Source organism: Maylandia zebra, linkage group LG11, assembly GCF_041146795.1.
Source record: "Maylandia zebra isolate NMK-2024a linkage group LG11, Mzebra_GT3a, whole genome shotgun sequence".
NCBI lineage: Eukaryota > Metazoa > Chordata > Actinopteri > Cichliformes > Cichlidae > Maylandia > Maylandia zebra.
Genome location: NC_135177.1, coordinates 21,107,773 through 21,121,431, shown reverse-complemented (window position 1 = coordinate 21,121,431; position 13,659 = coordinate 21,107,773). Strand labels below are relative to the sequence as shown.

General features: G+C 41.9%; 1 protein-coding gene across 3 annotated transcripts; it reads right to left on the bottom strand.

Moving 5' to 3' along the window:
* Window positions 1-1,463: 1,463 nt before the first annotated feature.
* On the bottom strand, window positions 1,464-13,102 carry pdp1 (pyruvate dehydrogenase phosphatase catalytic subunit 1). Of its 3 annotated transcripts, none has more exons than XM_004541370.4 (9): window positions 12,981-13,102; window positions 7,558-7,886; window positions 7,310-7,477; window positions 6,454-6,665; window positions 5,457-5,538; window positions 4,816-4,910; window positions 4,555-4,723; window positions 4,252-4,470; window positions 1,464-3,307 (listed from the first exon to the last, which is right to left on the bottom strand). In XM_004541370.4, the coding sequence occupies exons 2-9, from the start codon at window positions 7,807-7,809 to the stop codon at window positions 2,927-2,929; spliced, it is 1,578 nt and encodes a 525-aa protein (XP_004541427.1). In that variant the 5' UTR covers window positions 7,810-7,886; window positions 12,981-13,102; the 3' UTR covers window positions 1,464-2,926. The 3 variants fall into 3 exon arrangements, with proteins under 3 accessions (XP_004541427.1, XP_076746097.1, XP_004541428.1); XM_076889982.1 differs by having other exon boundaries at window positions 7,558-7,822; XM_004541371.6 differs by lacking the exon at window positions 12,981-13,102 and adding an exon at window positions 12,883-12,974.
* Window positions 13,103-13,659: the final 557 nt, after the last annotated feature.

The window sequence follows — 13,659 nt, the reverse complement described above, 5'->3', positions numbered from 1 at the left end:
CACACTAATCTGGAAATAACGTCCTTGGAGCAGCGGAAGCAACGTGTGTGACTGACCAAAATACGCAGAGGTGTTTATTTCCAGTAAAGTGGCTAATGTCACCTATGCACACGAGTTCTTCCAGACACCCACTGAGTGTGAGCGCAACAATGAAATAAAATGCTTATACAGTAAGGCATTCATCTCTCACTGACTCTTTGTGACATAGCAATTCAGTTGAAACACCAGTTCAGAACAAGTCTCCTCAAAGTCCTTTATATTGAAAGGTAAAGACAGATCAGACACACACAATCAGATGACTCCATGTGAGTAAGCACTTGGTGACAGTGGGAAGGAAAAACTCCCTTTTAACAGGAAGAAACCTCTCTGGCAGAACCTGGGGGTGAGAGCAACAGCTGCTCCTGGACAATTGTACATCAGGGTTTGATGACACAAGCCATGCTGCAATGTTCACGACCCAGTCACACAGCCTGTTGTACCCTGGAGGCGGGGTCATTATCATTCCAAGTCTTAAAAACGCTGAAATCGTTTTATGGTGCATCCAGTGTAGTAACAACTTTACAAGGCTGCTGTGTTAGCTTGTGCTTGTGTGTTCAAGGATCTTTTAAAGGATTAACTAAAAGCAAGTAAAATGCAGATTTATACAAATAAAGATTTTATAAAATCATTACTACAATCCTCTTTTAATATGTTGATCTTCTCCATGTGAAAGGAGTGGGGGGAAAAAAAAAAAAAATCAGAAGAAAGATTAAAATTTTGATTTATTTTAATCACAAGCTACAAAAAAAAAAAGAAGATATTTTTGACTTTTGCATCTGAATGCTGCATTGCTCACCGGTCACTTCATTAGGTCCAGCTTGGTAATACCAGATTGAAGCTTCTTTTGCTTCGGAGCAGCTTTAATTATTCATGGCACTCAGAAATACTGAACTTAAATACTCAAACCAGCCCATCAGGAACCAACAACTTTGCTGGGTTCATAAAGAGTTAAAATCATTCAGTTGCTCCGTTTCAACTACAGCAGAGCACCCTGATGTGTCTACATGCCTAAATGCAATGAAGTTGCTGATTCATCAATATTTGCATTAACGAGCAGTTGAACTGGTGTCTCTACTGAAGCTGGCCCAAGTGCATCTGTTAACTTATAGGACACAGCTGTAGCACAAATCTCCGACGACAGCATAGCGACAGGTTTGTGTTGTAGTTAAACCTCCTCTGGCCTCTTTTTGACACTTGGCCTGTTTGGCGCAACAGCACCACCTAGTGGCAGCAAACACAGTAAAGCTCCAACTGTCCCATGAGCACTGCGCCACATGTAACATTTAACCTACCTGTGTGTATAGTGACGACACACCTGAGGCACACTGACCTTCCAGGTGTTTGAAGGTCAGAACCTTCCTGGCTGAAGCACTATTCTGGTGGCCTTCTTTGTATAACCCAAAACAAACCGAACAGTACCAGGATTTCTGTATTTGGCGTTTTATTAAAGCATTCCATATACAAAACTCAACCCACATAAGTTAAAATTTATACATACAACAGAAATGATGTGTCACATACTCCAAAAGCTGAATAAATAATATTTACTATTCAAACAGCTTCTTTCAAATGTACATTCTGCTCATTCAACAACCACAACCCTGATTTCTAAGTAACAGGAGGGGTTGGTTTGCTGCTTTGATTCTTATTAATCACATGAATGATAAACTTCCAATCTGCAACAACCTGTTACACTATAAATGACCTGTCATATGTATATGGTTTTTAACCCTTCAATATTTGGAAAAGAAACTCAAGGTAAAAAAACAAACAAAAAAAACAAACAAACAAGGTCAGTGTGTGCATTAAGGTGCACATTAACAGGAAGTCTGACTTTGATCCTCTATTATCAGGGATACAAAGCAGCATTACATATGGAGAATAACTCCATTTGTTAGTAGACAGGTAAATATCAGTGTACTCATACAGCTCAGATCTTCAGTGAGGTGCTTTTGTCATTGCTCTGTGTGAAAGTACACTGGATTCAAAGTGAAAACGATCACTTATGTCACCAGCTCCTGACCTTTCCAGTTTGTGACCTTAAGGATGAAAAAACATCTCTTCTTCCCAAGTTAAGCCTTTAATGCGAGCAGCGAGCACTCAAACTACAACTCCTTCCTCCCTAGTTTCTCTGTGTAACAGAATGACTTCCCTCTAACTTAAACTGTGAGCCCTCAACTTTATTTTGAGCCGTATGAGGTTTAAGAGTTGGCTTGTAGCCTACATTCTAGAGTATTTACCTCCACATTGGACGTGGACATCAATGTGAACACCTTAACACTCTGAAATCAGTGGAGTAGATCTCACTGTAAACACAGAACAAAGCATCTGTGTTTAGATTCACCAAGAACATCTCATACAATGTCACAGGGTAAAAACAAGTCAATGAATCAGCCCAGGTCGTAACAACAGTCCCTCAGAAACAAACTACAAAGAGAAATGACTGCATCCTGCTTGTAGCCGAAAACGAGAGCACGCTACAGTCGGGGCACAGCCTATTTAAAATCCATAATAGAACAACAGGTGGAGTCAGCCCTGTTGCTAAAAGCCTCATTGCTTTTTAAGCCACTCCCACGTCCTTTACCCTTTTTGGAAGTTTCTAGATTTTCAGTTTGTAACAGTGTCTTATTACAAAGAGAAGTGTACACGAAAATGGCAACGAGCGGCAGCATAAATAACACGTTATAAGAAACGTCATCCAGTTTTTAGCTGACATCTTAATAAGAAACCGCAGCACTGCATACAGACAAATAACACTCTTTATATAGTGTTAAAACAATGATATTTACCGGTGGACAGATACTGAATATGGCCGGTTTGTCCTCGGTGTGCTTAGATACAGATCTGCTGTGTGTGTGTGATCAGTGTTACATGGCTAATGAGCAGCTCATGACTGGCCTTCCTGTCTCTGTGCTCCAATCACATGAGGGTTAAACTGCGTGATGATGATGGTGATGTCATCGCGGTACATGCGAGCCAGCTCCTCGGGCAGTGACAGCATCTTTGACAGCCTCTCGTGGTCCACTGTGCCAAACTCGTTGTTTCCCACCGCGTGGCGCATCAGGTGGGTGGCGGCATTCTGATCTTCAAATGCTGAGGACGCACGAGCCTTTCGCTCCTCGAGCAGCCCCTGCATTTGTCCTAAGGTCACCCTGTATCCTCCGACTTTGAGCGGCTGATGCTGGTGGACCCCAGTCAAATACTCCCCGACGATACGAATCACTTCCTGCCTGTGGAGGGTCTCCCAAAGGCCATCAGAGCCAATCACCTGCCGAGAGAAGAGTCATATAATTGTATATATAATCTACCGAAAGAAATCATTAAAAGACCAAAATCACAATGAGATTCATGCCCATGATGAATGTATTTACACTTAAAACCACAACTGTAAGTCAGAAAACATTCAAGTGTAGTAACTGAAGCCGGCATGGGAGCTGTAGCTAACATTATTCATTCGCTTGGGAAAATACTGGCACTGAGAAGAAGTCATCTAAACCTAATTATTTCTTCATAAATACAGCCTTTGTTTGAAAAGGTCACACAGCATGCATTAGCTAGATATTTCCTCAAAAGAAGAGCTTTCTTTTTAATTAAATAAATAGCACAGCCCACTTTTACATGCAATGAAAAAAAGGTACATCTGGAGGATGGATGCCTACTTTGAGGAGAACAATGGTACAAACATCAGGATTCAGAGCACATTATTCAGTTCTCAGAGTTAATTAGATGTGACTCATAAAATCTGACATTATTCAGCCTATTGACATAAAATATAGACCCCAGATCCATAATGTGTTTAATTTTATAAATAGAATAAATGTCCAGGTGTCAACTCTTTGGATCAGTTCCTACGTCTCGGATTTATGCGGGGCTTTAAATCAACTAATGCTGGGCCCTTTAACCAGTGAAGAATGAGAGCTTTATTAAGAATGGGGATGATGTTGCATTGATCATCATGACTGTAGACATACAAGTTTTCAAAATGTTGAAGGGCAGTATATTTTTGGGACAGATGTGGAAAAACGATAAGACTGCCAGGAAATAAATGTCCTGATGTAAAACACATTGTATGTATTTTGTATGACACAGCAGCGGGGGTTAGGTTAACTGACAGGCCGGGATCCTGTGACAGCTGGCATAGGCTCCAGCTCCTGAACTGGATAAGCAAAAGAGAATGGATGGATGGGTGACAGCACCGCCGCTGCATCTTACCAGGAAGCGATCCTGTGGCCTCAGCTTGTGATACGTGATCTCGGGCTCAGCGGTCAAGTAAGGAGGGGTGTGATAGTTCGGGGGGATAAACTTGGTATGCTCATTTTCGTGAAGCTGATCAGGTCCGGACTCCAAGACGCGCTTCTGCAGCTCAATGCTCCACTTGAACTTCACATCCCCGAACGCACGGAAAGGCATGAGCAAGCCGAGCAGCCGCTCCTGACAAAGAAGAAAAATATGGTGGCGAGGTTTTAATAAAGGTTGTAAACACAATCACAGTGAGCAGATTAACGAGTGCAGTACCTGACGGATGACCGTTTTTCTCTCTGATGGAGGGTGTTCGCTCCGTATCCGAGCCACCTCGCTCTCATTCTGGGCGTTATGGTCATTGGAGAATGTGTGAGCGCTGAATGAACCATCCTCTTCTTGGACACCCAAAACTGCCCGAGCATCTCCTGCATTGGCTATAAAGCTTCAGAAACAAAGAGACAACGTTACAAAAAAATCTATTTCATCCCTTTAATGTTGCTATAATGCATTAAACCATGTATTTATTGTTCATACAGGTCTGGTCCATCAATGTGAGCCACACAGGCTGTTGCTCCAGAAAAGGCCACTCTCAGAACCCAGTAGTGCAAAAAAGCATTTGGGTCTCCAACCTGCAGAGCAAAATAAAGCAGGAAAGGACTGTGCTTACTAGACAGGCAGGCACTGACACACAAGCTCCCCTTTGAGCCAGAAAAGTTTAAATTTGGATGCTCACATTTTTTGGCATTGCTGCTGTGGAGAAATGTTATTCAATATGTGGCTTAATGTGTCAAACTGAACTCAAGTCTTGGCACAATTTAAATCAGGCTAACATGTCCGTGATATTCTGAATTTGTGCTCAGCCAATATCAGCTTACACTGCATGCGGGCACACTATGAGGAGGACTGCCCTGGGCTACAACTGCAATAATAACCACTGCAAGTTTCATAATGAAGCTGAAATAATGTCAGACATGGAAAGTAAATCAGGGAGATGATAAAAGGCCAGAAATTACTCTAATGATAAAATGAGTCGATGACACTCAGGGTCTCACTTGGGAGTTAATTCAGAGCTCCTAAGTTTGCCTCCTTAAAGTAAAACTTGGAACATAAACTAGTCACACCAAACTGTATTAGCATGTTCACAAGGCACACCTTGGATTTTTTACAGTTCATACCTGAGCTTCCAGTGAAATATCATTGTCGAGCCTCTTGAAGGCATTCAGCAACGCCTCGCGGGTGTCTGGAACGTCACCTGGGCTGAAAACAGGGAGAACACTTGAGTGAATCGGATAAAAGCAGGAGGCACAGGTCGAGAACAGAGACCAAAAACAGCACTACTGGAAAACAACACACCGGCCTATGTTGGTGTGGGTGTGCTGCTACCAGGTAAAGATGAAAATAAAATGAGAAAGAAGGAAATGTTTGCCAAGGCCAAACACTGGGGAGAAAAATTACACTTCTGTGAATCAGAACAGATGACGGTCTACTAATGCTTTTGACATACTGGAAAGGCCAAAAGACAAAGAATGCATTTGTAAACATCATACATTAACTGGACATTTTATTAGGTACACCTTGAAGACAACAGAAGATGCAGGCCACTACGACTCCTCGGGTAGGCTGCAAAATGATGTTTATGCTAAGGGGGCCCAAACTGTGCCAAGAACATTTCCCCTATACTATTACACCACCAGCAGCCTGAACCGCTGATGCACAGCAGGATGGATCTGTGCTTTCATGTTGTTTACACCAAATTCAGACCCTGTCATCCAAAATGTCACAGCAGAATTTGAGACTCATCAGACAAGGAAAGCTTCTTTTGTCCAGTTTTGGTGAACCCATGCAAACTGCATCCTCAGTTTTCTGTTACTAGCTGACACCACTGGGCGGTCGTCTTGACCATGTCTACAAGCCTAAATGCACTTAGCTGCTGCTGTGTGATGATCTGATTAGACGTACCCAGTGAAAACCCAGGCAATGAACACACATTTGTGAGGCAAACGCTGAGCTGAGTCCAGCAGAGGCTGCTTGAGAAAGTTTGAGAAACGAATTGCTCTCATTTTAATACAAAACGCCCGGGGTGGGGGGGGTTCTTTGTTTGTTTCTTTGTTTTTTAACACAGTGGCCTTTAGACGTAGAAGTGTGTACTCTGCTGACTTTCACATTCCTCACCTGGTTAGATCGATTAATTCCTGCCAGTAGGTTCGAAGGCTGTTGAAGTAGAGCCTCTGAGCCTCCCTACTGAAGTAGTCGTTGGGGTGTTTGTGCCACTGCAAGATGGGACTAAGAGCCCTGCCGGCCTCCACCGCTGCCTCAAGCTCACACAGAGTGTTGTGGGGCAGCAGTGACACTGCTATGTAGTAAAACAACCGCTCACTCAGCGCCTGCAGAGAAGAGTTTGTTGCACAGGAAACAGTACAATTGCATAAAGACACACAGTGGCAAACATAACACAGAAAGGTGCATCGTGCCCCAACAGCTGTGCAGCCTTTCAAATATTTGCACAAAATGAAATATTTACACATTGTTAGTTTGCAGATTGCACCAAAAAAAATTCAAGCTGGGATAGGCTCCAGCGCCCCCCGCGACCCTGAAAAGGAGAAGCAGAAGCGAATGGATGGATGGATAGTTTGCAGATTGCACCAAAAAAAAATTCAATCACAATCGTTTGGATTTGCAAGCTACGCCTTTAGAGCAAAGAAAGCTAATCAGTTAAAATGCTATGCAGGATAACTGTGTCAGAGCTAGTGACAATAAATGTCACTGAGGAAAAATAGACCACAAATTATCGACAATTATGAGGTTTTTTACTCAATCTGACATGTCTGAGCATTTTCTTTCAATATTCAATTCAATACGAGCTAAATAATCAACTTTCTGGATAAAGTTTGATGAAGAAAATGAGGGTCTGCCAAGAAAAACAAGAAAGAAAAAAGTAGTAAGGTTTGAGTTTGAGTCCAAGCTACGCTGCTGGAGAAAAGTAAGATAACCAGTTAAAATGACACGCAGGCTAAGTGTCCCAGTTTACCTGTGCACAGGCGCAGCCAGCGTGGCCGTCAAACACGCCGAGCAGCATCCCTCGCGTCTGCAGGCACGTGGCTGCGCTGCGGCGATCTTCGATGGGAGCGTTGGCTGGCAGCTGATTACTTTCGAAACCCATCACCGAAGACACATTTTTCCCATCAAACTCTGGCACCTGGGATTACAGCATGAATAGTAAACTACAGCAATGCTACTACGGATGGCAAAATGCATTTTATCTACAACCCAACAAACCTTAAAGCTGTACTCGTTGGCTTTGAGAATGGAGTTGACCTGCGGAGGGGTGAGGATGTAGCTGTGGAGAACTGAGGATGTCTGGTAACTTCTTGATGGCTGGCGTCGTTGCCACATGTGAGCCGACTTTCTTGAGGCAGGTAGGTGAGCTACAGGCCCAAACTGGGACTGGTGTTGTTGGCATGGTAACAGACTGGAGGCCAAGACCTTGGAGCGAGGCAAAGCCCTGAGCAGCTGAGATGTCACAGGCATGGCTGACGGTACCCTGCAGGCAGGCAGGCAGGCGCGCACACACACACACACACTCTGCAGTGCTGATGTAACCACACCTATTGAAGAGGTACAGCGGTCAGAGAGCAGCAGATGGAGGTCCTTTTCTTTAAGCTGCATTCATCAGCAGAGGGGCAGAGTGTCCCTGGCATAGACCATTAAGCAAACACTGTGCAAACAAACTGGGATGATGTGACGAGATTTTGCAGCTGGTCGTAAGCTTTATGACAGAATAACGTAAAAACAGTTTTTCCATAGTAACTGCCGACATGATACTTGAAAGTTAATGTTCAGACAAATCCTTTAAACCTGACTCCTGCAGTGACCATTCACATATTTTGCCTGTGGGCAATTCAGATTAAATCAGTTCGCTGGTTAAATGTTGGGCTGTTGATTGACTGCTTGCTGTACTGGAAACTTTATGGAGCCCAACATTACTGTGAAACAGAATAGGTCAAAGTAAGGGATCCATGTAAAGATGATGCAGTAAAAAAATACATGAATTTCAATACTTCTGTGTAGGGCTGCTCGATTATGGCAAAAATGATAATCACGATTATTTTCACTGAAATTGAGATCGCGATTATTTGACGATATTTATTTAACCCTTTAAGACCTACTATAGAACCAAGTCCGCCAGAGCTTATATTATTTTTTTACATGTTGTAGTGCCATTTGTGGGAGCATTTCAAGTTGCTAAATAACTGTTATAGCCCATATTTTAATAATATGTATGCATTAAGTCCATAGTAACTACATTAATTGCAAAAAAGTGCAATAAACTACAAAAAAATTGAAAATCGTTTTTGTTTTGTTTTTTTACATATATTTCTACTTGGAGAAATTTAAGAGGCTTATCCTTCAAAACTTTAAATACAAAAAAGTTGCAAAAAATAGTTTACAACAACAGGAAATTTATTTTGAGTGTCTTCATAGTTTTATTTTGGAGATACACCAATTTTTATATACACTGCAGGTAAAACAAAAAAAACAATCCTATGATGCAAATTTGCAAAGAAAACAGCACGTGCATCAAAATAAACTATTTCCAGCAGTGCAATTCGAGTTCAAAGCATCCCAGAAACTATTCAGAAAAGTCAAACATGACCAGTAGAGGTTTTTAAGGTCTACAAGTAAAAAACTACATTTCCGCGAAAATGACGTCACTTCCGGTTTCGGCCAGGAAATAGCGGACATGCGACAGTTCGCGCTGACATCTGTTTCACTGTGGGAAGTGTTATGAACAGCTGATCGGATCGGCAAAGCGTGTTTCTGGAATATTATGTTTTTGTTCCTGCAAGCGCTTTTTATGCAATTTTTGCAAAGCTTTATGTGGAAGGAAACCGTGACCGAGGACAAGCTGATGGCATAAGTTGTAAGTACAACTCCTCCGGTTTCATATGCAAAACAAATTATTGCGCTAGCTTACATGGTTCAGATTCTACAGGGATTTAAAAGTAGTTACACAAAACGGAGCGTGCTGCTCTGACCGGATCTAAAGGGTTAACAATGACTTTAAAAAATAATATAAAATAGTGTGCAACACCACTGAAGTTTTTTTTTTTTTTTACCTCTCTTTTCAACCAACGGCAGTCACTCTCCTCTCCAAATAACTTCTGCTTAGCTTTCCGAGCTTCCCTCGGGTCCTCTTAATCAGCGGTCTCCAACCTTTTTTGCGCCACAGACCGGTTTATGCCCGACAATATTTTCACGGACCGGCCTTTAAGGTGTCGCGGATAAATGAGGGAGGGGCTAATAATCGGCTCAGTCATTTTTAATGATCGTTGAAAGCCCAGATCGTAATCGTGATTAAAATTCGATTAATTGAGCAGCCCTACTTCTGTGCTCAGGAATAGTTGTGTTGAGGAGGGGATCTTTAAATAGTTGTGATCTTTGTATCGCCATTTCTTTAGCGCTTAAACACACAGCATGCTGACCAACTACATACTGGATGAACAAGTCCTTCATTGTTTGAAATAGGGCTGCCACAATTAGTCGACTAGTCACAATTACGTCGACAATCAAAATCGTTTACGACTGAATTTAAGAGTGTAATAACGGACTGAAACAGAAGATGGCAGCGCTGCCCAGAATTCATAGCGCAGCCCAGCTCAGTTTCCAACAATGGCAGCAGCTAGTTAGTTTTGATATTACTCTTATTGTGTGGATGCCCTCAAAGGGCATCCACACTATTGAGTTCCTGTTTCTATTTATTCCACTATATTCTAGTTGCTTCCGTACACTTTTTGGCACTTAACGACTCCCACAGTTTTTATCCGATTTTCGCCATTCAAACTTTTAAAAAATTCTGCTATTTCTGCTAATGCGGGCTATGACTTTTGGTGCTCATAACTTCTATACTTTTTGAGATATTGAATTTTTTTGCAATATTTTTTGCCCATTTCTGCCATATTATCAGTGGCCTCACTGATTTTCCTTGCCAGGATGACCTGTGTTCTAGCTCAGTGAGATGAGCATCCGTTCTCAGACTGGGAGGTCCGGGTTCAAATCCCGCTTATGGCAACATTTCTTTCAGTTAACAGTTAAACTTTTTTAACTCTTTTCAGCAGAAATTCTGCTAATTGAACTCTTTTCAGCAGAATTTTCACCTCTTTTCTGCCCAAATTCTGCTTAATTAACCTCTTCTGAAAAACTTTCAGCCTTTTCACCTCTTATTAGCACAAATCTCAGCTGTTTTCAGAAAATACTCTTTTCAAAAATAATCTGTGACTAGTCGACTATCAAAATAATCGTTTGTGGCAGCCCTAGTTTGAAACAATAGAGAAAGAGAGACAAACAGAAGGTCCTTGCTGCATAATGTGTTACAGTAGTGCAGGACCACAAAGCCTCAATTTGAAGTAAAAACATTTATGAGGCTGGTCACTTTATTAGGTACAACTATTCAATCAGACGATCACATGGCAGCAACTCACAAGCATCAGAATGGGGAAAAACGGTGATTTTAGTGACTTTATATGTGGCATGGTTGATGGTGCCAAAGGGATGGTTTTGAGTATTTCAGAAACTACAGATCTACTGGGATTCTACCAAACAGACATATCTAGGGCTTACAGCCAAAGGTCTGAAAAAAGTAGGTGAAAAAGTAAGTGGGTGAAAAGGCATCAATGCCAGAGGTCAGTAGAGAATCACCAGACTGCTTTAAGCTTATCGGAAGGCAACAGTAACTCAAATAATAACTAAGGTATGCAGAAGAGCATCTCTGCATGCACGAAATATATCAAACCTTGAAGCAGATGGGCTACAACAACAGAAGACCACACCAAGTGTCCCTTCTGTCAGCTAGTAACAGGAAACTGAAAAATTCACACAGACTCATGGTGCCTTGTATTAATCCTTGTGGTGTGGGGGATGTTTTTTTTTCTTTTTTTTTGCACACTTTGGACCCTTCAGTACCACATGAACATTGATAAAGCGCCTCAACTTACTCGAGTATTGTTGCTGATCATATGCATCCCTTTATGACCACAGCGTACCATCTTCTGATGGCTGCCTCCAGCAGGATAACACACCACGTTCACTGCACTCAAATAGCCTTCACAGTCAACAGATCTCAATCAAATTGAGCAATTTTTGATGTGGTGAAACCAGAGATTCAGATCATAGATGTGCAGCTGACCAATCTGCAGTAATAGTCTAATGCCACTGTGTCAATATGGACCAAAATCTCTGACAAATGTTTCAGGCACCTTGTTGAATCTGTGCCACAAAGAGTTAAGACAGTTCTGAAGGCAAAAAGGAGGTCAAAACCAGCACTAGCAATGTGTACCTAATAAAGTAGCTCCGGTGAGCGTGTACTCTCAACAAAATTGCTCTTATTCATAAATTAAATTTGCATGAACACTGTGTTGAATATTTAGAGAAGAAATGTCAACTCTCAAAGATATTGTTACAGTGATTATGTCCCATAATCTCAGATAGGGGCAGTGTAGAGCCTCCTTCAGGAATAATAGAAAGTGTTTTAGTTTCGTTTATATAGTTTGACGAGGTTTAACCATTTCTGTCCTGAAGTATTGAGAAAAACCTGGATTAGAGATAGCGCCACTGGAGACGACATCTGCCGTGAGTTGTACTCTGCACTCTTCTCTATAGGTCAGCAACTCTGCACACTGACTGTTAAAAATAGCCCTGGCAGTAACTCGCCCCTGACATTTAGTTCTTGAATCTAAATGACTGGTCAGGATGACCCAGTAAACCGGATCCTCACTGCAACTGTTCATAAAATCTGCCCTCATTTAATAATTTAAGACGAGTCACGAGAACAGGGTGAAAAGAGAAACCAACAGATATGAAACTTCCTCAGCTGATTCTGAAAACAGTCAGATACCTTTATGTATTTAAAATGGTAAGAAGCTACATATCCAGACATGCAAATAAGGCAGTGTGCATACACTTCCAGCAGTCAAACCTTAATAGAATAAACAAGCAAATGTGTACTTTGAGCGTTTTCTTTCCACTAGTCTAAAAAAGAAAAGAAAGGGGGAAAAAGACCTGTATTACGGAAGTAAAATAGCGTCAGAACTGTAAAAAATAAAATTACCAGCTCCTAAAAAGACGTTTCCGCTCTATGTTTCGCCTGTTATATCTACAGACCATCAAAATGTGGAAAAACTCTTAAAGTGTGCGGACAGTGATGGAGCAACAAAGGTGATGGATGCTCGGGTAAAAACGTACTCCTTACAGTGACGGCGTCTTGCAGGCTGACCCCATATGGAGAAAGCCCAAACTATGTGTGAGGCACACAGACCACTGAGGGCCCGTCCCAGCTTGGATCTCTGCAACTAAGTTGCCATGTTTGTTGTCATCACTAGCCTTTCCTTGCTAGTTGCAAAGCAGGTCTGTAAACCAACCAGCCAGTATTGGAGGAGACCGACTAAAAACATGGAGGCGTAGTCTCAGAGCCACAACATGACAATAAAATAGGAACAGGAAAGCTGTCAAACAAGGTTAGTTAAATGGGTACAGTAGCCAAATTCATGCTAACGGCTGCTAGTGGTGTCCAGGTTACACCCACCAAACTGGATACGGTTTGCTTACATAAGACGCGACTACACCCGGGAAAAATCCTCCGGACTTCAACGCATCTTAACCTGCAAGAGTGAAAAGTTCAAACGAGGTGCAAAGTTATGGCTTACCTCAACCAGCGGATGTAAAGAAGTTATTTGAGCTCATGGCTTAACGCCGACCCCTCTGTGTATCATTCGGGAGCGCCACCCGGTGGAGTGAACTCTGATTGGCTAAGGGCTAGCAGACGTGATCACGTAGAAGCATAACCACATGCACAAAGTCAGGATGTGCTTTTTAAAGCCCCACTTCTAGATAGGATCAGAACTGCTGTGACCCAAGAAAAGCGATCCGCTTTTTAGTTTTTAGTATATGTAAATTTTATAATTTAATAAACAATTTTATAATCTGTACATTTATAATGTTTTATTTTGTTTCTGAATTTACAATTTGTCATTTGAAGAATAAAAGAGTCTTAAAATAAACCAGAAAAAAAAAGAAGATTTGTTAAGTACATCTGTTCCTCTTATCCTTCTAAATATCCACTCAGGCAATCAAGTGGCAGCAACTCAATGCATTTAGACATGTAGACATGATCAAAACGAACTGCTGAAGTTCAAATGGAGCATCAGAGTGGGGATGAACAGTGATTTAAGTGACTTTGAAAGTAGAATGGTTGGTGCCACACTTCTCCGGGTTTCACAGCGAGTGGTCCGAAAAACAGAAAACATCCAGTTCACTAGGTGAAAATGCCTTGTTGATGTCACAGGAGACTGGGCAGTCCGGTTTGAGCTGATAGGAAGACAACAG